This window comes from Ptychodera flava, chromosome 14, assembly GCF_041260155.1.
Source record: "Ptychodera flava strain L36383 chromosome 14, AS_Pfla_20210202, whole genome shotgun sequence".
Taxonomy (NCBI): Eukaryota; Metazoa; Hemichordata; class Enteropneusta; family Ptychoderidae; genus Ptychodera; species Ptychodera flava.
This window is the reverse complement of record NC_091941.1, coordinates 25,508,191-25,535,409: the sequence shown is the minus strand read 5'-3', so window position 1 is coordinate 25,535,409 and position 27,219 is coordinate 25,508,191. Positions and strand designations below refer to the sequence as shown.

At 35.0% G+C, this 27,219-nt stretch overlaps 1 protein-coding gene across 4 annotated transcripts in view; it reads left to right on the top strand.

Moving 5' to 3' along the window:
- The window catches only part of LOC139149899 (synaptotagmin-16-like), a 57,847-nt gene that overhangs the window by 7,624 nt on the left and 23,004 nt on the right, over window positions 1-27,219 (top strand). For 2 of the 4 annotated variants that reach the window (XM_070721924.1, XM_070721923.1), the window contains exons 2-3: window positions 11,112-11,261; window positions 14,596-14,751. In XM_070721924.1, the coding sequence (XP_070578025.1) occupies window positions 11,112-11,261; window positions 14,596-14,751 (306 nt within the window). Of the gene's footprint in view, window positions 1-2,166; window positions 2,313-11,111; window positions 11,262-14,595; window positions 14,752-24,666; window positions 24,788-27,219 lie in introns of those variants that run through there. The other 2 variants (XM_070721922.1, XM_070721926.1) reach the window with 2 other exon arrangements.

The window sequence follows — 27,219 nt, the reverse complement described above, 5'->3', positions numbered from 1 at the left end:
CCATAAAATAAAAATCCATAAAATGTTATTGTGGCATGTTTGGAATCCAAACTGTCATGATTTCGTGAAATTGTATATACATTTCATCCTTATTCCATGCATTGAATATAATATTTCATTGCAGCTTAGAAGGTAATTGGGTGCTCAAGTTTAGCCTCCTGCCAGGTTGACAGAGCAAGAGGGTGACAAACAGAACATTTTTTCTCTTTTTTTGGCCTTACAGTCTGAGGACTTCATTTTGAACATAGGCAAAACGATAAAGAAATTTACTTGGTGGGAAAGGGAAAAAAATTCTACTGTCAGTAAAAGCCAAGATGAGAAACAAAAACCTGTCCAGGTTGAAAGACATTCAAAAGTGAATAATTAGCAAGGAAATTAGAAACAAGTATTTGTATATTTCTGTGCAACATGATGGAAATTAAGCCAGGTCTTCTTGGTGTATACACTGTTAATACCCCGTACATCTTTTCAGTTAGCCAACTTTGATGCAAAGTGTGTATGGACATTGACATCATGTGACTTCACTGAAACACAGAAAGTATACATTTTAAGTGGCTGCATTATCATTGCCATTGCACTTGCCTTTTATTAATATATCTTTGCCACATGACCAGGGTGACAGAAGTACTTATCCCCTTTATTGCATTTCATGGAGAAATAACAGGATACCAATAGCTTTGGTAGTTTATAATAGAATATGATGCAAATTGCACCTGTATGTTAAAATTTAACCTTCTGAACGCCAAAGTCTATTTTTGTCCCCTTTATAAAATAAACCCCAGTCAATTTTTCTCATATTTTTACCAAAATTTTGAGAAAAAACTGTAGCCAATGAAATGTGGCACCCATTTGGTCCAAATTATCAAAAAATTACAGCAAAGTTCATAAAAATTGGTAAAATTTTGCACAAAAATTTGGCGGGAGAAAATTACAACACTCAAAGGGTTGAAAGAGGTGTGAACTGCTGAAAAATAAATTGGAAATCTTTCTTAACTGAATTATAATATCAGTAAAGTGTTCCATGATTGTATATTGGAAGTTCACCATAAGAATGTACTTTTAGTATTTTGGCTTTTGGAGGTGGAGGTGGGGGAGGGGCAGATTGCAGAGTACTAGAACCACCTCTTCATGCTGATACTGTCAATACATGCACTTTCTATTATAAAAATAATTTCCACAAAGAATTCAAGAGTTTATATGCAACTAAACCACTAGTTATTAATCTACATAATTATAGGTATTAGGTATTTGTAGTTGCCTCTTCAGATTAATAACATATCAGGTATTAGAGGTGATAAAAGTGTATTTTGAAAAAGTTTATTTTCTGTGGAGAATCTACTCAAAAACATATGATAGAGACTAGAATGATAATGAAAGCTGCAGACATCCTAATTCTTCATCACATATGGGGTGTTATCCTGTACTCACCTTACTCTACTGCGAGTCACTGCCTGGCACCTCGAATTCTCTTTACACTAGTATGGGGAGTGGATCTCCAGGAGGAGATATCCCTTACTTTTGATGAAGAAAATTTATGAATGTTTGAGTGTAGTGTTAGGGTTAGGGGTAAGATAAACTGTAGGTTAATCACTGTGATCTGGCTCCTCCACCCCCCCACCCCCACCCCATACCCCATTTTCATGATCTTTGATCAGGACCTTAAATGTGAAGTTCTCCCATGAAACTTCAAGTGCACTTAAGGTCAAGTCTTCATGCAAAGTTTTAACTCCAGCATATTTTAACAGCAACTCTCCTAATAGCAGATTCACACAGTAATTGCTGTAGGAATCATTGTCTCCCGTGGTTCACCATTAATGAATTGCAACAGTGTGATTAGAGTCGAGTTAAACCGGCGTTTGCATGTCAATGGAATGAATGATAATGTAAGAAGCAAAAGTACCGGTATATGACCCAGCAATTACTGGTATGCTTGTCAAATTTGTAATGCCTTAAATTTGTGAATTGGATACAGACAATAAATCCAACTAGGTTGCATGTAATGTAATGTAATGATAGCAAATGCAGTGTTCTACATGCGCATGCACATTGTTAAAAATAATAGCAACGTGAAACAAAAGATGATTGTCACGTCATAAGGTTTCGCTTTTCAAACCTTTACTTTACATAACTGGATGCTTAGATATGGGAATTAATTGTACCCTGTATTAATGAAAAATGAGTTGATTGTGGTCCTTGTTAACAAGCGACAATCCCACGGTAATGGTTGCAAGTTGACTTTAAAAGATCTGTTTAAAGTGGTCGCTGTTGTATCGTACCTACATGTCTGTTTGCCATGGCATCATCATCAGATCGTGAGTAAATGTATATCAATATTTTCCAAAGCTTCTCACTTTATAAGTGATCAATATTTTCCACTCTTTTTATCTTAAAGCTGTAGACTACATCTAAAAAAATGTGTGTGTGTGTTTTGACATCTTGATGCTCTAAAATTATATGCTTATGAAACTGCAGAAAATTGCACATTCATGTTAGCAATGCGCAAGTAATGTATAAATTTAGGTTGTGGGAAAGGAGGAGAATTCAATCATTATCATTGCGAAAATGTTAGCTGAGAAAATCTCTGAAACCCTGCGTTTATAACTCTGTCATATAAGCTCAAAATTTGCTATGTACAAATAACTGTGCATTAGACGATAAAAAACTATAGTTTGAAGTGTTGAAGGTAGTATGGGCCTTGGACATGATAGAGTAAAGATAAAATTGCCCAAAAGTTCCTCAATGAAACTTTGAACCAATACACTTACCAAATCAAGAATTAAAATCAGGGGTCACCGTGCAAAGCTTGGAACTAGAGAAACAAATTATTACAATTTACCAATCTTTGCGATTAAAACATGGCCACCATCCCTGTGTTAAGTCTATGGGGAATAATGAAATTTTAGATTTTGGAAATACTAAAACAGTGGAAATATTTCTTACTCCAAGAGCTTTAAAAGGAACCCCCACAAGTGGTAGATCAGCACATAATTGTAAAAGTTTGAGAGTCCGAATATCTGTCCCCGAGGTGCATTCAACTTGAAAATCTCTACATCACGATGCGATGAAGGCATACCGGTATATACATAAAGCACAGTCAATAAACAGAACTCATCATCATGAAATTTCGATGTAGCATTTCAAATGGAATTGTCACAACTTAATGAATGGCCAGAATGAAAACCATGCATCTAACCCTTGCTCTGAGAGTTGAATAAACTTATCCATTGCTTTAGCAAAGCAGGTATAATCCAGTTCTCGAGATCAACCTCTTGTACCGGGCAATATACTACTAGTCAGAATGGTACATGTAGAAATTAAAACACCTTTCTCCTTCCCAAAATGATACGTCTCTGTCATCTAATCCACCTCACTGTATGAAATCAATAATTGTCAATTGATTAAGGCACATTACATTGCCTTCAGCATTCACAGAACAGACTCTAACAGAAACTTTGACTCTGAATTTGATCTTTTATGATATGAGACATGATATACCACTCATCAAGTCAGGAAATACTCATCTACCGTACAGGTAAATGCTGCAGATTTTGAACAATCATAATGTTTCTATCACATTCAAAAATTCAATTACCACCTACTAGATTTCTTGTATAAAAAACTGGAGTGATATGACTTGGTGTTTAACAGTGTTTCGCAAAAAAATTCCAGCAGGAATTGGATTATTTTCACTCAGACATTCTGAATGTCAGGTGCCATTGATTCAAATAATCCATCAAATCATTTATAATCGGCTTAGAGAACAGCTAGCAGTGTCAGGGGGAATGAGCACAGTGACAGTGTGTTTGATATTTAAAATACAATTCAGCTGTTTCCATTGTTCACTGCATGTCATTTATGATTTATATCAGGGGAGACTAATGCTTCATGGCATACAGCAGTGCAGAGAGAGGCTGGTGATGTCAGTCTGTTTGTTTTGTGTTTGTGCTTGCTACAGATCTGACTTTGGACCCTTTCATACCATGTCTTTGTATTTTATAGAACTTAAAATACACCGTGGAACCTGAGTTTGAACCGAATTTGTGGTATGTGGAAAGGTTAAGCTATTCAGAAAATTCAAACAGAAAATAGGAAACGTATTCATTGTACCTTTTGTAACAATGAATACATATAATTGAAGGTAAAATGTTTAGGTTTGTGTAAAGCAGCAGACAAGTCAGGTCTTGTTATTCCGTTTTCATGTGTCCCCATTTAACTATCAAATGTGTATCATTGTTGTAAATAGAAAATGCATCTGGTGTCAGTATTTTTAGCTCCGCTGTCAGCGACGCAGAGCTTATCAAATAGGTTGATTTTCCGTCGTTGTCCGTCGTCGTCCGTCGTCGTCCGTCGTCGTCCGTCAACAATTGCCTTCTTCTCTGAAACCGCAAGTCCAATTGCTTTGAAATTTTATATGCAATTCACTTGGGGTGACCTCACTCAAGTTTGTTAAAATTGTGGTGATTTTTGCATATTTGTATTTTTGGGGCATTTTCTGCTGTTTTTGGTAAAAAAATCTTCTTCTCTGAAACCGCTTGTCCGATTGCTTTTAAATTTAATACGCAGTTTACTTAGGGTGACTACAGTCAGCTTTGTTCAAATTGTGGTGAAATTTGCATATTTGTATTTTTAAGGCAATTTTTGTCATTTTTGGTAAAAAAATCTTTAAAAATCTTCTCCTTCAAATTACAAGTCAGATAGCTTTGATATTTGGTACATATCTCCCTAGGGATGATCTATTTCAGATTTGTTCGAATTGTGCAGAAATATGCAAATTGCATTTTTAAGACAATTTTTTCCATTTTTGGTCAAAAAATGTTTTTTCAAAAAGTACTGGTCTGATAGTTTTGAAATTGGTATACAGGTTTCTATAGATGAACTCAGTAATATATATTGAATTTCTGATGAAATCTGTAATTTTGTATTTTTGGGGCAATTTTTGCCATTTTTGGTCAAAAAATGTGTATTTCCAAAACTGCTCATCTGATAGCTTTGAAATTTGGTATACAGGTTCCTACAGATAAACTTAATGATATTTATTGAAATTATGATGAAATCTGCAATTTTGTATTTTTGGGGCAATTTTTGCCATTTTTGGTCAAAAAATGTGTATTTCCAAAACTACTCATCTGATAGCTTTGCAATTAGGTATACAGGTTCCTACAGATCACCTTAATGATATTTATTGAAATTATGATGAAATCAGTAATTTTATAATTTTGGGGCAATTTTTGCCATTTTTGGTCAAAAAGTGTGTTTCTCAAAAAGTACTGTTCTGATAGCTTTGAAATTTGGTATACAGGTTTCTACAGATGAGCTAAGTAATATATATTGAATTTCTGATGAAATCTGTAATTTTGTATTTTTGGGGCAATGTTGCCATTTTTGGTCAGAAAATTTCATTCTCAAAAAACTACTCATCGGATAGCTTTGGTTGACATGTTCTTAGGGATGATCCGATGTGATATATTCAAAGTATGATGAAATTGTGTATTTTTGCAGCTTATTTTAGCCACTTTTTTCTGGCCATTGCATTGAGCTATCAAAGATTTCCACCTTCTTCATCAACATGTGTCAAAAATAGTTACTCTCTACATAAACAAAGCGGAGCTATATCGGCCGCTAGGTCGCTTGTTTACATTAAATAAATCAAAAATTAAGACAATCTTAAAATTGCTTGGTATATAGAATATTTAGAATATTGGTATTTAGAATCAAAATTTTATTGCCATTTCTACAGGCAAGTGTTATAGAAAATACAATTTTGTATGATCATATTAGTGCCAGCAGCAGCATATAGACTTGCCTCTTTTTTTCATCTTGCACTGTGCTGTGTAACCTTCAGAGAAAACAAAATGACAGTGTGAGTGTCTTCATGATGTGAACTATAATCTCTTGTGACATGCGTAAATTTTGGATGCCCAAAATGAAAAGGCATTTTTCAAATATGGTAGTCAAAAATTAGAATTATACAGTTATTTTTAATATACCTATGGTATTAGTGAAATTTGTCATGGGGAAATGATATTCAGCAGTGTATTGTTGAAGCTGCCTTTTTCAATATCAATGCTAATCACTACTTCATGAGATATGCTAATGAAGTATTGCCAGTGCAATCATATTACTTTCCACAATATGACGTACTGACTTTCATTTCTAAACTGCTGTGACTGCATTAATTATCATATAATTGCTTCAGACTTACTAAAGCAATACTACTGCCATAGCACAATGGGGATTTTCTGAGCCCTTTGAAGCTTATATACTAGGATTCAGTTAGACACACACAGATGCACACACCCACACAGATACCAGTACTTCCTTTGCTCAAACAGACCCAAAGTGAATTTTGTTTGATTGCAAATACTGAAGTTTACAACTCAATACACATTACAGAACATATAGTGAGTTGCATGCTGCGTTGTTTTGATATGACATGTGGTACATATTTAATCTGGCATCAATCATTCATGTCTTGTACATTGGTATGTTTGAAGTTAAGTTTCCACCTGAACACCACCAGTGCATCCTAATTATCAAGGTATAAAAAAGCATTATCGTAAAGTTAGACTCACTTGACATTCTCGAAGCCAGAGGAGAGATTATACATGTAATTTCAGAATATTAGACATTGTAAGCACCGTAAAGTACATCTCCTGAATTGAAAAAAAATTGATTTTGGAAGATATATGTCCACTGTAGGGGAATATTTGCAGTTGATACAATTACACAAGGGGTTTGTTGCCATGCAATGTTAATTAAAGGGTAATATTGTGTGAATCCAAAACAAAAATGATCTCTGCTCTTCAAAAATGTAAACAAAAATATCTTGTATCATTCTGATTATAATTATCGTGTGGTACTTTTTTATGTTGCGGCACAACCTTTGATGTACACATCAAAGCCATCAGATCATTCTAAGACCCTGGTACAAAACAAAACTCATTTCGGCAAATGGAATAGGCACGCTAAGTGGCTTAGTGCATATTTTCTAAAAATGGCTTTCTGTTGATAAAGAAACTGCCAAGAATTTATTTTGAAAATAATTGGTTGGAATGTTAGCTGAGAAAATTGCACCAATATTATACTTTACTGGACAAACCAGCTTTGTAATAGATATTTTCACCAACCGTTTACTTTCAAAAGGCTACAGTAAAATCTTACATAATTTGAATCGAATATATTAATAACTCCGCTCTGATAAAAATTAGGCTCTTTCTTGGTAAATGGAATTTTAACATATTCATCACTAAATTGCGATACAACCATTTTGTTTTCATGGTAACGTTGTGCCTGAAGAAGGAAGTGATACTGACACATTGGAAGTTGATAGTTCTTTTAATTTCCTTTTTGACTTCATTCGAAAAGCCAGCTAATTAATGATCTATATTTCAGCTGTAATGATATAGGGGGAGCCTTTGTATTCTGGGTATTTTATAGCCCAATGCATCTTTCAATGGTAAGTTCAATGGCCTCGGTATCAGTGTGTGCAAATTCAAAAATGTCATGGCTTATGGACAGTGACAGACAAAACAATGTGTTGTGAATGAGCAAGCAGTTGATAGAATGTAGCGTCATGGTAATTCAACTCGCTATTTTCTGACACAAAAAAACCAGCATAAGTTTTATTTCACCAAGTATGTAATTGTTAATAACCTCTGCTACAAAAAAAGCATCTTGTTTTGCATATGTAGAATTTTAATTCAGTTTTATTTTATCCTAGTGCAGTTTCAGCCACAGAAAGTTCATATGTGGGTACAAGCTGATTTCAAAGGCCCTGCGATCAGAAAGTTGTGGGTAGTTTACTGTATAAATCAACCTTCATAGAACATTTATTGCCGCAAACTGTAGTCGTGGATTAATTTTGCTCACTTCAACTCTGTGTTGTAAATGTTGAACTTTCAGTTAACATAAATGTATATAATTATTAAGCTTTTGACTTCATACAAATAGCCATAAAAATCAGACGTCAGTGTTTGACCATAAAACTCTTCTTAATTTACCTTTTGTCCTCCTAGGTGTTTGGTTAATATTTTTTTTCTAATAGACCTTTTTGTAAATTTTTACATGAATGGTGTTACTAATGAGAAACAAGGAAAAATTCTGTAAGCATGGAGCATACTGTGACCTGAATTTCAAAGCTAATAATACCAGTATGTCACTATTTAAAGTGGCGTAATCTGTCAGTAGTGATGTTGAATTCAATAGCTTGGAATTTTGATGAGATCAATTTTCAATTAATTTTGAACAAAGAAAGTTGCCTTACTTTGCATATTTGTGAAGTTCAAGGTCATATTATGAAATGCATTATAGTTGAAAGCTCCATTAGTAACTTTTGATGTATTTTTCATTATTTTTTGTCATATTATGTTTGTAAAATGCAATTTCTTGTTCCACTCCTGAAATCATGTTCAAATGCAAAATGTACAAGTCGTCAACACAGCCCGTATGAGTTTGATGTCCCAATGTTATTATTGACAGCCAAGTTTTAATCAGTGATGAATAATCATTCATCTGTCAAAGGTAACCACATTGGACACTGTACACAATGTGTCATGTGGGCAAGGCAGTAACTGTGTATTTCAGGCTACTTCAGGGAGAAGAGTACATGTTTTATAAAACAAAAATAATGACAAATACTGGCAAAAGTAACAGCCAATGTACTTGGAACTACAGCTATTCCCCAACACAGATATCAGTGATTAACAAGATCCAAAAAGTCACGTCTTTTTCTCTGTTTCTTTCGTTTGTTCCTCCAGGTAATTAATTCATAGCTATACAAACATGTTAGTATGCTGAGTATTGCCTCTGTGGACGTAACACAAATTACAGAATTGTGTGTATATGTCATACTGATACATATTATATAACTTTAGTACATGCTTCTTTTCCTTTCAAATACTCATATCAAAATATCAATATTTTCACACAGCGTAAGTATGGAAAGCCTTTTTTGGCAAATTTCATTATATGTGGTAGATGTGACTTTCCCATCGATGTAAATAAGCCTTCCAGTGTCACTGTTTTATTTGGAGCCAGCATCATCTACGATTTGAAGCAAAGTGTCATTTTTGTGTTCGTATGATCCATCATTCAGTGATCCAGCATTTCAATAAAATGTGTCATGTGTGAACTTTTACATCAATGCATATTCACAAAACTTTTACTTCCATATTTATTACACAGAAATGCCTTTCATTGGTATCATCAAACAATAAGAGAGAAAAGTTGTGAATTCAGGATATACCCTTAAGTTTTATTGGCTTCCAAAGAAAACAGTGACAAAAACTATCCTCTTGGTTTTGATAATCTCAAAAGTTTATATTTTTTTGCAGTTTTCACTGTCGTATCTGACGAGTAATATTTTTCACAATGTACCTATCAAATTAACCCAAGTCAGTTTGTGGATTTTATAATCTCTTCTGTGTGAGTGTTTTAACTTATGATGGAATTCTATATTTTGAAAAAAATTTTGCATCAGATCTGATGACGTTATACCCATACTATACTGTCGTACAGAATGGTATAAGCAGCGCAGTGACTGTAACGATTCATATGATTGGCTAAAGTTATCATTCCTGTTGCCACTCTGGTGTTTGTCCAATTCCCTCTGTTTCCTGGTACAGTGAAATTGGACCAACACACTTTGAAACAGGGGGTGAGAAGGTTGATAAATGCCTCATATTTTTGCTACCGTAAGCCATTTTATGCCCTCATATGTATGCACCAAAGTTTTCATTGTTGCTACTGTTCGACCATAAATTTCCATGAATGAAAAGCTATATTTATCCTATTGTGTGATTGATGTACAACACAACATATGACATATGACAACATGGTGCCGGAGATTGATGGGTACATTTTGACATTTTTCAATTGATATGATTTGTTAAATTCCCATCGTAACCCTTTTGGTAGTGCCTTGAATTTCCTGTCTCGCTGTAGTAATTAATGTCGGTAAATCCTTACATGAGTGTAATTTGTGGCCATAGTGCAGTGTCGGTTTCTTTTAAAAAGAGACATTTTGTTTTTTAGTGTTGTGTTCCTTTGTTTTGTTTTATTTTCTAAACATTAATTCATGATTTTGTCCATTTTCAGTTTTACCTAATTGTACTTAGTCATGCATTTTTTTAGCGCTAAAATAGGTTACTGCATTGTCATAGTTCAGAGTTACATTTATCATTACATCCATTTAAATTTTTTCTGTATATACTGGTTAAAGAACAAGTCATATACAGGGACTCGTATATCAATATCCAAAATCACACCATAGAGTCCTTTCACTGTTATCTTCAGAGCTGCCTTCATGCTAGTCACTTTTTTTGCTGACTTTGCAAATTTTTTACCAGTTTATACATAGATATACTGCACAATAAAATATCAACTTGAAAATCCAAAAATCTATGCCTTTTGGATATGGTGTGAAAAACTCATCCTTTTCATCTTTGCAATGTTGTATACTGCACTCAAAGTATTTAAGATTCAAAGCAACCACACCAGCTATTGAGCTCATGCAATATAATAGTATTGATGATGTCTATATTTTGAGGCAAAACTTTACAGAATACTTAAAATATCATTGATAAAAATGCAGCCTATCATATGATTGGATTGGCCAACCAAATTTATCTTGTCGACAGCTCATGTAATTGAAAAATTATTGAAAGAGTTTCTCATTGTTTAAAATTTTTTGACCACCTGGTCAGTTCAGGTAAAAAAATATGATGATGACTGTAAAAGACAAGATTTATCTACAGTGAGATGTTTGCTCATACCCATAATCGTCCAAAAGGGACACTTATTCTCACATTCTGCGATGGAAAAATTAAAATATTGTGAAGATACTGTACTACTACTACTAGGATAGAATCTATGAAATAATCTATTTGTAGTCCCTTCTCTGGCATTAGGCAGTGTCTTTGGTTTATATGATCAAGACTATTGCAATGAAAAAAATATCTAATTTTGTTTGAACTAGCTCCCTCTGTAGTCCAATCTCCAATTTTACCAGACTACATATGTATACCATGTGTTCTATGCACTATTGAAGCCGACCAAAACTATATCTGTTGGTATGAATCCTTTCATATCATTATTTTTTTCTGGTATTGCAGTTCCTGTTACAGCCATCAGCTTTCTTGGTGCCATCGCTGGATGCTTGCTGCTTCTAGTCGTGTTGTTTCTCTACTTAAATAAGCAGCTTTGCTTCAAGGATGGTTGTCCGTGTGTGCCGTCTAAAGACAAGAAGAAAGCCAAAAAACTAGGTGAGGCAGGTTTACATGATGTGGTCTTTCAACCATTTCACCACCGTGGTTCTGCCCAAATCTATTGTTATCAGTGGTGTTTTTGGACCTGTTCACAGAGAATTGGGGTGAACAGGCCGACTAATACACAGTAAATATATACACCTGAGTGTCATATATTCAGGAATACACTCCTCACACTTGCTTTGCATGATGATACTCTTCGATCCATCCAAGTGCCAGCAGTTCCCAGTTGTGTAGAGTTTAATTTTACACCCCACAGGACACCACCAGGTATGAGGGTCTGTACATTCTGTACAATTTTAATTGATGTAACTATGGCAAACACAGTGTAATGACATTTGAAAAATACACAAATTGAAACAGAAATGAACTGGTACATCACATCTACAATATTGTGTTCTCTGTTTGCATATACAATGACATACAATTCATGTCACTCAGTCGTTAGGAAAGACTTTGCTACTTTACTCTTTCACCACCAAGGCTTGACCAGACCCCATTATTTCCTATGATAAAGTTGGAGCTCTACAAAGGGAAGTGGAGAATGAAAGGGTTAAGAGAATGATGTCACCTGTTCCAATTTTGCCACAGTTACCATGGAAAGAGAAAATCTAACCAATCACAGATTTTAAGCGGGTGGCCTCTTTTTAAAAACAGCGCCCTCACATGGGCATTTTAAATACCAAGGAACGCCCCTTTGACCATATATGGGCATATTTAGATTACAGGTGAATGAATAGGGTTAAGAGAATCATGTGACCTCCTACTTTTTCCAGCCTAGGTGCAGATGCAGTACTTCTAGTATCATGTGTTTTATCATCGTAAACCAAGCAAATGACAGGTACTAGGTAGCCCCTCCCCCCTCCCTTATAAACAAATGACAGGTAACTGCCTCCCCCTCCCTCACTAGTAGCAGTATGATTGTTTTACAGTGTGGCATTCAAACAAAACTTCATAAGTTTTTTATAATTATTCAATCACTTGTGTGATGAAAGTGATAAGATGAATGAGACTACTTTGAGAGGAAGTTTTTCCAGTCAAAATCATAAATGAAACATGAGGCATTATCAGTTGATTCAATTTATTATGTTAACATTTTTCTACATTGGAATTCTAAGTTACAGTGGCTTTATAGCTACAATGTTACACCTTCAGAGACAAATGTAAATTTAATGTTAGTACAATAGTCTATGTCAATTTTCGTATGATTAAAGCAAGCGTTCAATGACTTTTAATTTTATTCTGCCAAGACTGTCACTATATACCCACTGTAATGTGTTGGCTTGAATTTTCTGTATTTTCTAGGAATTTAAGTGTAAAAAATTTGCAAATTCAAAAGGCATATAAATGGGCAAAATCGTAAAATTGTGATACTGTTTACGATGCCGTGAATGTCATAAAATACGGTTTTACCCATTACCTTTCTTAAAAGCAATTAGAAATTCAATCTATACATAAATTGGCACAGCTGCTTTCCCAACTGTAGCTTGCTAATGTGAACTCCCTGTGAACTTACTACACAGAGGGTTTCAATTGAATATTAGAGTGGGCTTATCCATCATGGTCAAAGCATATTGAACACCTTCAATGGAATGAGATGGAAAATTGAGGCTCACATTATGTCATGAGCGTACGGTTCCCCTCCATGATAGACATGTTAAATGAATTGCTTTTCATCCATATATGTTAATTTAGTTCATCAGTTCCACAAAGAATGTGTCATGCAAACAAAGGAATAATATGATAATTGATTTCTCGATCAGGGTAGTAAATTGGTCATTTTGACTGATTAGTTGACCCAAAATAAATTATTGGTTACTTAATCAGAATCTCAGGTGGTTTTGAGATTTAGAACAATGAAAATTACTGACTTGACATTGGAAAGTATTTCTGATATTGAGATCACAAAGATGGAGTTTATAAAAGGAAAGCATGTTTAAAGTATGCAGCATATCACATGTAACCTTTTATCCCCACATTTGAAAGTAAGAAAATATATATATATATATATAAATATATATATATATATATATATATATATATATATATATATATATATATATATATATATATATAAAAACACACATACACACACACACACACATATATACACACACTCATTCATACCCATCACACTGCATACAAACTACAAACTAAGTTGAACAATACACATCGTACATGGAATCAGTCATCTTGATGAATGAGTTACTACCAATCACAAAGGCTCGATATGCTATTGTAAAAAGATATTTGGTAGCACAATATGCTCACTGCATTGGTTCAGGAAATGACTTGTTCATAAGTAATGACCCTGTATCACCATACCATATTTCTCAGATGAAAATTGCATATGTTTTACACCCTTTATATCTTGTTGAAATAGTGTGGAAAGTTTGACCGCGAAAAAAATTACCCGAATAACAAATGACTTCAGTGGATTCACTCGCTCCTGAAATGTTTTTAATTTTTTGTGAGGAGTGGTTCAGTCAGCAAGGTACTTGGTGTAAGAATTGAAATGAAGTATTAACGTGATATTAGCACTATTTGCCAATGATGTCACAAGTTTTTATGAATATGCAAATGAACCATAAAAAATAATACAGTAACTTTGAACGTAACTGAGCTGCAGTGGACTATAGATGATCCACAGCCAAAAATTGTCTTAATTTTTTATTGATATTGCATTAATATGCCAAAACTATTAAAAATATATTATGTTGGATTGTCATAAGAATGGATGACCTGTATTTTTCAAGGGAATAAACACATTGAAGAGAGACAAAGGTCAAATGGCATTATCAAGTGCACAGCTTGTTAGTGTGACAATGGGCCAGTGGCCAATGTCACTATTATTTTCTCTTTAGTTCGCAACAGATTTTCATTTAGCCTTTAATCAGTATCCCATGCCCAACCTTCTCAGAAAGTTTTGAATTATTTATTTAATAAATATGGCTGACTTTTAAAGCCATTACTTTTCCATCAATAACATGCTAAAGATAAATTTCCGAAATTTTTGAAAAGACTTTCAGAAATTATGTGTACAGGAATTGTGAATTTGGTACCTTGTTTGCAACACTGTTATGATAGAAACTATACAAAAATTACAGGCCAAGGGATATACCAGTAGTACAAGTTGTAGTAATGAACACAGATTGCAAAATGCAACAAAGTTTGTCCACACATGTGGTCAACAGGTAACCCATTGTCCATCTCCTTGTTCATCAGATAACCAAATCATATTGGAGGGAAGCCTAAAAGTGTTTGACTGTTTTGAAATACTGGCTTTCTGCAAGCCACAGAAATCAATTTGACATTGTTCCATTCATTGCAGGAGATGCATATGGGTATGAAGAAGATGAATCTTCATCCGATGAAAGCGACGATGAAATGCTACTTAAGTTCCAACAATCACTGGGAAGCGGAGGTCTTCAGCGACAGCCAAGTATACGCAGTGTCAGAGGCAAATCTGCAAAAAGTCCCACTGGAGGTATGAGTGTACAGTGTCTTTCTTTCCCTGGGTCCTTGTTACATAAATCTCTGTGTGAGTGGCAACTTCTCTCCTTATCCCCACTCATTCATTGGCATTTGATCTCATAGCATTTACGAAGAATAGTGTTGAAATTTTTCTGGAGGGTTGTACACCATTCAGTGCTGGGAATACAACTTATGGTGTACAACTTTTGTGACATATCTGAGTGCCCTCTGTAATTTCAAGGGGCTACTTCACCATACGTGAAGATCTTCAATAAAATAGAAAAATGGGCAGATCTCTTTGTTCTGTTTAGTTACTATGGGACGAAGTTTGGATTTTAAAATTATTGCTCATATCACATTAGCCATGGTCAGTACTAAGCCTTGGTAAAGAAATTTAGTACATCAAGCAACATCTATGTGTAATTGTGTGTGAAGATACATATTCTGAGAGTCAAATCTGTACAAAATTTGGACAAGATTGGATTCTGATTGTAGAATTTATTTCATTGAGTCACATCATCAGTCATGTTAAGTTTGTGAACAAAGGCCTTGGTATTGGAGTTGAGTATGTCATACAGCATGTTGCCTGTTTACTGCAAAACAACGTGTGCTTACAAAATTTGGTCCAGGTGGGATCATGACACATAGAATAATTCCCATGAATTGCATCTGTCAAGTTGATCAGTGGTGATCATTGATGTGGCTTGTAATATGGTGCTGACTATATCATGCAACTTCATCTGTCTGTTTTCACCTCAGGGCCAATAAGATTTTGCTTCTATTAGATTCAACACATCTGCTTCATACATTCAATGGAATTATATCAGCGTCAGTCACGTCCAATACTTAACCTTGGTGTTAAAGTTTTAAGTGCACGTGTACCATGAAAGGTGTGACCTCGTTTGTGTGTGACATAATTGTCTAACATTGAGTCTACCAAAATTTTAGCTAAATAGGGATTATGACGTTTCCATTAATTCCATCATGTTGCATCTGTCATATTGACTGCATTAGCCCTGAATTTGCTGCTCATTATATCATGAAATGCATGTGTGTGTGTTGGTGGATGACAGATGTCCATAATATGCCTGTGACGAACAATGCATAAAGTGTTGACATTTACCATAGAGCTTAGTACGTCATACCTTATTGACTCAATTGAATGGCATTTAAACACGGTGTCCTGGGGACAACCAACTGTCATCATATTGTTTGTTTCCCTGTAACACTTGCCACTTTTTCTATAATCTGAATTTAAATAGAAACATATTATGTTTGACATAGTGATTATTGGGCACAGTATACTTACTGGCAGTATGAATAAAACTGACTTTTGTAGTCGTCTAAGTACAGGATAAATATTCTGTGAAGTCTGTGGAGTATTAACTTTTATGATTGTGTCTCTGCCATTGATATGGTATTATCCTGTCCTGAGTTTTGATGTTATGCATACAAATTTTTCCAGTTGATGTTGAAGAACAAGTCGCAAACTATCTGACACAGTGGATGACAAGATTTGTGCTTAAAAAAGTGAAACCTACCACTTGGGGGCGCTCTTATCTTTCCAATGAATAAAGTTTGACAACACTGCGCAAGTCAGTCTGCAAAGTGTCTTTCGTGACAAATTTCCCTGCCTTACTTACCCATTAGGTTCTCATTTAGAGGTTTTGAAAATAGGTTTACATTAACTTAAGATGAAGAAATGGAACAAGACTCCTTCGATAGTGCGTAGACCCTCGAGAAGGTCTATGGATAGTGTTAGTTAAATGAACATATTACTCATAGAACCAACCATCATAAAAAACAGTCTTGACTCCTTGAAAACCTTTAATATAAATATAGACCAACATTTTTTGTTAACCTTGTTACCTTACCCTGATTGTGTATATGCTGAAAGTCCACTTACCCCATTGTGAAGAAAAGTTTGGTAATGAAAAGCGGCAAGGTTAAGGAATATCACACAGATTTCCTGCCAAAAGAAAAGAGGATTTTTTTTTCTCATGAGGCTTCTTGAGGGCGCTATGCAACATGCATAGAGTGATCATAACATAATTGTTTCCATGGGTAACCAAGTCAATTCAACTGACAGTTGACTCTTGACCTCAGAGAGATATGCCATTGTAATATGACAACAGAGCCGGGGAATGTTAAACACAGAAGAGTAGCCAATAGGGCTGATTATGATCATTAGTTTCTTACTAAATATGCCATTGTGTGAGCAATATGAGCTGCGGCCTATAGTCACTTTGACAAATTTATCTTAACAAGGCTGTATTAATTATCGCATTTTGTACATATGGTTGGTTCCCTTGGGGTGAAATTTTTTTAGTTTTTATCATAACACAGTAACAAAATACCACGTTCACCATTTCTTCAATTTCCAAAATTCTTATTTAAAAAGATTTTGGACAAATTTTTATTTTGGGTTATTAATTATGTATCTGCATATGCTGGAATCAGCACTATCCACCATACTGTGGCAGCAGTTTCAACCTTCTGTTATACATTCTGTCGTCAGAATATTATCTCATTCTTTGCTTGTGGAAAATATAACTAAAAAATATTCTTAAAAACCGGGAACATATTGTCGCAAATCTAGACCTGATATTAAACAAATCCAATGACGACTTGGATTCTAAAGATTATAAATTAATTATCTCAATTTGCATATTCAAACAAATTGTGTCTGAAATGTCATAGCTGTCTGTCATATGATTGGTTGGCACTGAGGCATGCGTATGATGCCAATTTGTCATGGGAACAAGAGGATCAACCACAGCCAAACTTGAAAGGACAGCCAAGCTGTGACAAATGTAAAGATGACCTGAAGTCACCCTTACAAATATATCACCGGTGGCACATTTTTCAAAAAGTGCCATAATTTACATGAATTCCCGGAGTGTTTGTGATTTTTTTTATTCCTGAAATAGTCAAAGCTGTGTAATAAATGCATATGCAGAGGCCAAACAAGATTGTGCCCACAATGAACAATTTTACAAATCAAGGTAATCCTAAAGGGTCAAGTCAATTAAAAAGGCCATGGAAGGCCCCCTAAGAAAACTCCATTGCTTTCATAATGAAGAATGGTCCCTATGATCTTCAGGTGGGTCAATATTAATCTATAAAGAACAGAGTAGTACATGCGCCCTGCCAACATTCAATGTGAATGTGTTAATTTGTAGCTGGACACGTGCCAGCTGGGAACTAATCATTAATTTTTGCCGGCTATTTTTACGATCAAAACTTTCCTTATTCATGAAGGGGTTTACAGTCTGTGAAATCCTCCCCTTCTCTTACCACCTATTTATGACAATGTCCCGCAATTTCTAAATGTTTTTAACAACCTTTAAAAAAAGTCAGTAATTTCATGTCAGAATATGTTTCCTTGAGCACAGCTGAACAGGGCAGATATTTCTGTTGCTCAGTGCACACTTTGACATTTTCTATCGCTATTTCACCTTTCAATGATAAGGTTAGGTGATTCGTATTTCGACAGATGTGAAATGGAAGCAGAGCATTCCAACTGTATGATTACATTACGTCTTAGAAGGTTTGCTATCATTTCATGATAATTGGTGACTAAGGATACATCACACGGAGACATCAGCTGGCAAATCTGATTATGCAAGTTGTGGTTGTTCATCATGATGTCAATTTCATATGTAATAAGATGTGGTTTGTTCAGGGGGGCATTGCCACTTGGCTTGGAACAGTGACCAAAACACTCTAGCATAGGCCAGTCAAGCTATCCTTTGGCAGACCAGATTTAGTGCAAAATGTTATGAGCCAGAAACTCTTTCATATTTGAATATCAGTTCTGTCCACCAATTTTGTTACCCTTGTGATTGAACAGAGTAGGAAACAGGTGGTTGTCTTAACTCAGATTCTTTGTAAAAAAAGAAACTGTATCACTCAAAGTAGATTTTTTATGCTACATCTTTTTCTGAGAAACAGCTTATCTGATTGCATTATATGATATTGGTCAGCCTCGAGGGAGGACTCTGAGATTTGATCGAATTACAGCCGGTTCCATGTTGTACTTTTGAGAACATTTTTAGCTCCGCTGTCAGCGACGCGGAGCTTATCAAATAGGTTGATTTTCCGTCGTCGTCTGTCGTCGTCCGTTGTCGTCGTCCTTCGTCGTCGTCCTTCGTCGTCGTCTGTCAACAATTGCCTTTTCCTCTGAAACTGCAAGTCGAATGGCTTTGAAATTTTATATGCAGTTCACTTGGGGTGACCTCACTTCAGTTTATTCAAATCATGGTGAAATTTGCATATTTGTATTTTTGGGGTATTTTTTGCTGTTTTTGGTAAAAAATCTTCTTCTCTGAAACCGCTTGTCCGATTGCTTTGAAATTTGATATACAGTTTACTTAGGGTGACTTCAGTCAGATTTGTTCAAATCTTGGTGAAATTTGCATATTTGTATTTTTAAGGCAATTTTTGTCATTTTTGGTAAAAAAATCTTTAAAAATCTTCTTCAAAACTACCAGTCAGATAGCTTTGATATTTGGTGCATATGTCCCTAGGGGTGATCTATTTCAGATTTGTTCAAATTGTGGTGAAATTTGCATATTTGTATTTTTAAGGCATTTTTGCCATTTTTGGTCAAAAAATGTATTTCTCAAAAAGCACTGGTCTGATAGTTTTGAAATGTGGTAAGGGACCGTCTCAGATTGTCGCAGAAGTTCAAGAAACGAAATTCCTTCGTTTAGATCAAAACCCCCTCCCCCTCCCCCTAAACGAAACTTCAAAAGTGCGAAATGTTCATGTCTGCCTGAGAGTACAATGTTGCATTTTGCTATAGCTACTAAAGACGTATTCCCTTGCCATATTTCAATTAAAGTAATTGATCAGATTTGAGTACTAACAGGGCATTTTACCGCATAAAAGTTTCATTTTATTTACTTTCCCTTTTTGCATCTCTTGTGCTGTTCTTTGTCTTTTTGAGCACGCAATTTGTACTTGGTAGGGGCGGTAAATAAGCAAGAAACTTTGACAAGGGGGCCCAGCATGTTCAATCATATTGAAACGACTATGACCAGGTGCATAATAAGTGAGAATAAAGACATCTAGTGGTTAGAGCAGACGCTTATAAATAGCACATTTTTAAAAAGATTATACTTTTTGTCTATGTATATAATTTGATGAATGAAATGTTTAGAATACAATGTTCCTATCAGTAAATTGTGTTTGGGGCACAAACGAGATGGAAACAGTTACAAATTTGTTGGCACGAGTGTGCAGTTTTTCTTTAATTTAAAATAAACACACGAAAACTTGTGATCACAAAATAAAAGTGCGAAAGTGAAGTTCACTAATTGAATGGAGGTCAAACCCCCTCCCCCACTAAACGAATAAATTTCACTTTTTGAACTTCTGCGACAATCTGAGACGGTCCCTAAACAAGTTTCTATAGATGAACTAAGTAATATATATGAATTTCTGATGAAATCTGTAATTTTGTATTTTTGGGGCAATTTTTGCCATTTTTGGTCAAAAAATGTGTATTTCCAAAACTACTCATCTGATAGCTTTGAAATTTGGTATACAGGTTTCTATAGATGAACTAAAAGATATTTATTGAAATTATGATGAAATCTGCAATTTTGTAATTTTGGGGCAATTTCTTCCATTTTGGTCAAAAAATGTGTATTTTCAAAACTACTCATCTGATAGCTTTGCAATCTGGTATACAGGTTCCTACAGATCACCTTAATGATATTTATTGAAATTATGATGAAATCTGCAATTTTGTAATTGTGGGTCAATTTTTGCCATTTTTGGTAAAAAAAAGTGTTTCCCAAAAAGTACTGGTCTGATAGCTTTGAATTTCTGATGAAATCTTTAATGTTGTATTTTTAGGGCAATTTTTGCCATTTTTGTCGAAAAATGTGTATTTCCAAAACTACTCATTTGATAGCTTTGAAATTTGGTATACAGGTTTCTATAGATGAACTAAATGATATTTATTGAAATAATGATGAAATCTGCAATTATAAATTTTGGGGCAATTTTTCCCATTTTTGGTCAAAAATGTGTTTCTCAAAAAGTACTGGTCTAACAGCTTTGAAATTTGGTATACAGGTTTCTATAGATGAACTAAATTTGATCTTTTGAAATGATGATGAAATCTGCAATTTTTATTTTGGGGGGCAATTGTTGCCATTTTGGTCAGAAAATTTCATTCTCAAAAAACTACTCATCAGATAGCTTTGGTTGACATGTTCTTAGGGATGATCCGATGTGACATATTCAAAGTATGATGACATTGTGTATTTTTGCAGCTTATTTTAGCCACTTTTTTCTGGCCATTGCATTGAGCTATCAAAGATTTCCACCTTCTTCATCAACATGTGTCAAAAATAGTTATTTTCTACATAAACACAGCGGAGCTATATCGGCCGCTAGGTCGCTGTTTTGTAATTTCACTCAGGAAGTGCTTATTGCATCGCTTCTTTCCATTTGGTAAATGTATCCCTCAGGATGACCATGCTGCCGTTTGTGAATATTTCTTTCCATAATTTTCACATCAAGCATTTCCTGTTAATGGTGTGGATGTGATTCTTTTGTTTCTGTGCTGACTGATCATGGCTTAGTTACATCAACCACTGATCTATATTCATTTAAATTATGTTTGTGAAATATTTTACTGTATTTTATATCTCGCTGTGACTCTTGATAATTTCTTAATGATTTCCGTGATATTTGGTGATATACCGGTACATCAAGCGTGATGTGCAACATACAGAAATACACTGAATTCAGCTCATCATAAAGTCTTTATATCCATCAGTTTTTAGTTATTAATATATTTAATTTCAGCTGGATAAAAAATGCATAGTAAATCAACAGCAGAAGAAATGTCGGAAATAATCGCACATTGTTGATATCAACAATTTAATTTCCATATTTAATTGAATTAAGTGGTCAACAATAACAATTTATCCCACACATTAATTGATTATGCTGACATTTGACATACTAAGAGATTACACCTAGAAAGCGTAAACCAAAAATATGGAAAATGACATCTGAAAAAAATTAATAAATTTGGTTAAAAAATACAGAAAAAAGAACTGTCTAAAGTGACTGTTATTGGCTTTGTTAAAGTATACATAGGGTTATCGATTGATGAAATTGCAACATGTACAAAATAAAACTTCCATCATTTGATGACAAAGACTCATACCATCCCGCTATAGTATCTTATTGGTATTCCAGAATTACTAGGTTTTCCTTTACTGTAAGTAAAGTGACTTCTCAGCCTCTGAACATTTCTGTAAGGATAGAGAGGAGAAATTGTACATGTCATGTGTGTAATTCTTAGATGAAGAAAAGTATAAGACCAGATACACATGTATCCAATGGTACATGTACCTGTCATCTACCTGCACCATTGTTAAAAGTGCACACCGTCAGCTTACATACTTTCTCCAGGAAGTTTTCTAAGTTCTCATAGACATTGATACCGGTATCTATGAACGAGATAAAACAGAGAAGTGACAGACACAGGACGCAAATTCCACAGTGCTGTCATTTTCAGAGAGCGGGAAAGGCTTTAGCATCAAAAGTGATAAGACAAACATAATGCGTTTCCCTGTGAATCATCACCCTGCCGTCAGCGTGATGAGAAGTTCAATGAGGTGGAAAGTATTGCGATAACCCAGTTGAAGAGAGGTTTTTGATACGGCAGAAACGCTGCCTTCCTCCCCTGAGGTTTGTGAGGCATCTGGCTCATTACCAAGGGTCAGATGTTTTGTAGTGTTGTGTGTAGTTTTAGGGGTCTTTTTTTTTGCCTACCTAGATCGGTCACTGCCATTTTACTCACAGGAAGCATGATATTGTTGTCAGACTAATAATTTGTAGAGATACACTGCTTGTCTATCAGCAACCCTGTAATCTACCATTCTCTCCTTACAGATGATTCTGCTGAGAATTAAATCATTATGTTATCTTCACCTTGTGTGTCGTAAGTTACCTTTATTGCCAAAATCAATACTAACACACCGATACATTACCTACAAGGGATTCAGATGCCAAAAATAATCATTTGTTTTGACAACCTGGCAGAAAACATGCACGAGTTATGTTTTTATTAAACTTGCGTTTACTTAAATGCCCCAATTTGCCAGAGAAAATTAATGGGGAAAAGTCAGCACATTGAGCTGCTTTGATGATTAAAATTGTACAAATATGAAAAAATAAACACTTGTGGAATATTTAACGTTATCCCCAGAGCATATGTGACAGTGTGGTGGATGATGAGTGATGTCCTCATATAACAAGATTGAGTTGTACACAGGAAGAGTAATATCATAACAATAAAGCAATAATAATGTTGGATTACATATATGCACAATAAAGTATGTACTCACACCTTTGTTGTCCCTCAGTACCATCACTCTTAATAACATACTGTGAACTTTGTATCCACCGTCATTTAAAATAACATACTTTGTGAACTTATAATCATTTAAAATGTGCTGTAAAGGGAGAAAAAAAAGAAGAGAAATGTTTGAAAAAAATCTTGCAGTTTGTAGCTCTGCAATATATTTCGAATGTACCGGTACATAGTAAGGACAGTCTGAACACATTTGTGACACTTCAGGCTTCCTTTGAACTTGTCTATCAACATATTAGTTGTAAAAAAGCGATAATTGTAAAACTTGGCAGTGATATTGAAATGACGTAAGGCACGGTAAATCATCAACTAATCACTCTCAAGATTACACCAAGAATTTTCTCAATAATAAGTCGCTGTGATGAACTTGTCTCACTCAGATTTTGTTGTTCTTTTCCATGAGAGCCAGACAGCAAAATTTCAAGAAATGAACAGTTTGTTCATATGAAAGCTCTATTAAAATTATTAAAATTATAAGCAATTTGATATTAGGCAGATGTATATAACAAGACCACGTAAGAGACAATTAAACTCCATGGCTTGGCATGACATAGTTTTTGCTGTGCGAACACTGGAAATCAACAGGTGGTTTTTATGGTTGTCATGATCTATTTTCCCAACAACACTGTGATTTAGACCAATTACTTTAGTGTCATATTTTTCGTCGATTTGAATAATAAAACTCATTTTTTCATGTTTTCCTTGGAATGTGTTCCCACAAGCAAAAAGGAATGCAACAATATGAAAAGACACAGCCTTGGGCACAGAGCTTGCAGAAACTGGAATTGAAAAAAAAATTATTTCAGACCTTTCTTTAATACTCATCTTCCTCTATTTATTTTAATGGTTAAGGAGTCAACATTCAACCTTGAAGTTGATCAAGTATTTGGCAAAAACAAAATACTATTGGCATCACCAGTATGGTAGTGCTGCATTTTGTTAAACTTAATTGTCCAGTGAAAAGGATTGAACAGAAAGTAAATTGTTTCAACCAATTTAGAATTCAATGGAAAACATTTAGCTTTGCAATGTGTCGCTCACATACAACAATGGGTGTACCGCATCAGAATGTATGCTCAAGAAACTTTGCTTTTGTTGCATGAAATTGTAACATCAGGTGGCATGAAAAGGAAGTTTGGTAGATGTAAATCCAGTGAATTCTAGTTTGCAGGCCAGGGGGAGATGTATACCCAGCAGTCTGGCGGATCCCAGAATATTACCAATGACTCAACAGTGAAATGGAAACCCTCATAATATACAGTGAACAGTCCACTTGCCTGGACAGCACAACAGAAAATTGCCCAAAGCCACTTCACTGAGACTTTTTTGCTCAGTAATTATCCAGAAGTTTGCTCATTTTAGCATCTGAATAATTAATAGGGATTACTCAGTATCTAAAGAACATTACTTATGCACGTACAGCATCTCTTGGATTGCATCGAACAGACCAGCTGGATTTTGGTGTCGTTGTGTCGATTTCTGAACAGGAATAGCACTCAGAAAGTACTGGTACATATCAGCCTAAAGATAGTGCCGGCTCAGATGGACTGGAGAAAATGTGTCTGATTTCGGCTAATTTTGACATATGTAGCAGAGCACATGATAACAAACAGAAAGAAGATATACAGTGCTAGTGTCATGACAGGTCAGACTCACTATATCTTATCAATATTTACCTATTAATGAGGAACCCCAAGGATCTACTCAAAAATTGAGAGGGGAAGCCTGCATCCTGAAGTTAAAAGATCAGGAAAAAAAGATCAGTGTGCAAGTGCTATGCTTTCAGACTGTGTCAGCCTGACACAATGTGGTATCATTCCTGACGATGAGATCAGGTCAGAGAAATGAGACAAAAGTATGTTCTGTCGTCAGTGCACATAGTTTGCAATATAAATTATCGGATCAGAAAGAAAGAGTAATTCATTATTTTTTTTTAATCAAAATTTTTATTCCGCAACAATGCACCCACAGTCTTTGCAAATTGACATGAAATTTCTCAACCAATATGGACCTGGCAAATTTCATAATTTAGAAGTCTCTTTATTCTGTTTCTTTTGTACCTAAATCCTTGCACGTACTGAAAGGTAGAAAACAGAGTGTGTATTTTACCGCTGTTTTTATCTTCACTGTTTCAGTGAACGTGGTAAAAGCGCACGTCCCTGTACTAGGTATAGCTGTGTTTAAACCACCATAATGCTACAGCTCAAATTCCACATTCTCTGTGTACATCATTTATCCTGACCTCTTGAAAAAATCCTCCTCAGCCGATGTCAGCCATCAGAAACATTCGCGTTGCATCTGTTTCAGTTTTCTAAGCCTTGAAAGTGAATGTTTTTGTATGCCATGATGAGCTCACAAGACATCAGTAGTGAAAAATGTTCGGTGAAATTGAAATCACCCAATGTCAAGTAGCGCTCCTCTGTTCATCTATTCTGTTCTAGTTCATCTTGATTCTGATCAAAATATTCTTCGCGTGCATATCATGAGGTTTCATAAAAATTACTTCCAACTGAAATCTCCCAGTGCATTATAAGGACATAAGTACCTGCTGGATTATCATTTCATGATCTTTTCTAGGAATTTTTTTTTTTTCAGAAAGCCTTGTATTATTAAGTAAGAGCCAATGGCTGCGACTAGCAAATATTTGACCTGTCATTTCCATACTGTAAATAACGTCATCCAGGCAATAGAATTTCTTATTGACCCATGGCGGTGAAATATTTACTGACAGTGTAAGTTAGATGGAAATGTATCATTTGAAGTGAGAATTAAACACAAAATGTTGAACGTTTTTGTTCAGGACAACAAAAGGAATAATTCTGCTGTCTAGCCGCCTCTAATGTAAATACTCAGTGCCTGTACTATTGCGTATGTACGACTTTGTCTTATTTTCTCGGTGATTTTAAAAGTGAATCTGACAGTTCCTTGTGTGTACCCATGAGCATTGTGTGCCATTGTTTAAGCTGCTTTCTAGGGTTTCTTTTCGCCAACAAAAGTCTTTGTCCTTGCTGGACACAGGTAAAACAAAACACAGGAAGTAAATGAGATTACAAGCCATTATCTGTCACTTTTTGCCAACCCTAAAAGAATCATATAACAGACAACTGCCATCAGATTCATTGTTTCAAAAGAGAAATCTTCATAAAAATTTTCACTTCTTCGTCAGTCAACTGAAAAAAAAATCAACAATCTCGGGGAGACGGACACAAATTTTATTCTGAGAGGCAAAAACTTCCACAGTGGGCAGTGGGGATCAATAAGAGTATTTAGCAGGGAATTAGCGAGAATGAATGCACCTGTTGTGGATACAGAAAGCAGGATATTGATTTATTTTGCCGGAGTACTACAGAGGAAATTTGCAAATTAGACTTGTTCAGTGGATTGCCACTTCAACTCAGTAATTAGTTTCTCTCAGAATATTTATGGCTGCTACAAGTCCGGCTATCATTTCCAATCTTCCCTTGAAGTCGAAGCCTTGCTCTGCTATATACAAAGCAAGTTGTCCATTCTCCATTAACGTTCTCAGTGTCTGCGTATTCATGTAGCACTGGAAATTCAACCATTAAAGAACTATTTTCAAGTCTTTTTATGATACAGTTTTTATGAATTTGATATTTTAGTGAACCACATTTTATCATGAACAAGCTGTGACATCTGTGAAAGCTTCTCGTTATTTCTATATTCGTCAACATTTTGGAGACTTTCAAAAAGTAATCATGGCCTAAAATAATTTCAAGTATCGAAATCAAGTGAAAACCTTATTTCCAACACGACGGTGTTGGTACAGATGGGTTTTATTTATGTATTTGTCAGAAGAATTTTAGTAACTGTTAGAAAAATGTTTTTACACCAGCAGGTAAAAAAACATTTATATTTAGGTCAGCACTGCACCTGATCACAAGGATTTAGGTTTATACCTATATTTCTAGATCTAATTTTGTCAGACTCAAATTCCAGTTAGGTCTCTCCCATTTAATCTAATGAATATCTGTCATTTCAAAATATGTATTGATACTGTTCGCATACTCTTTACCTTGTCAAGTGTATGATAAGAGTGCCGGAAACAGGTCATGAATT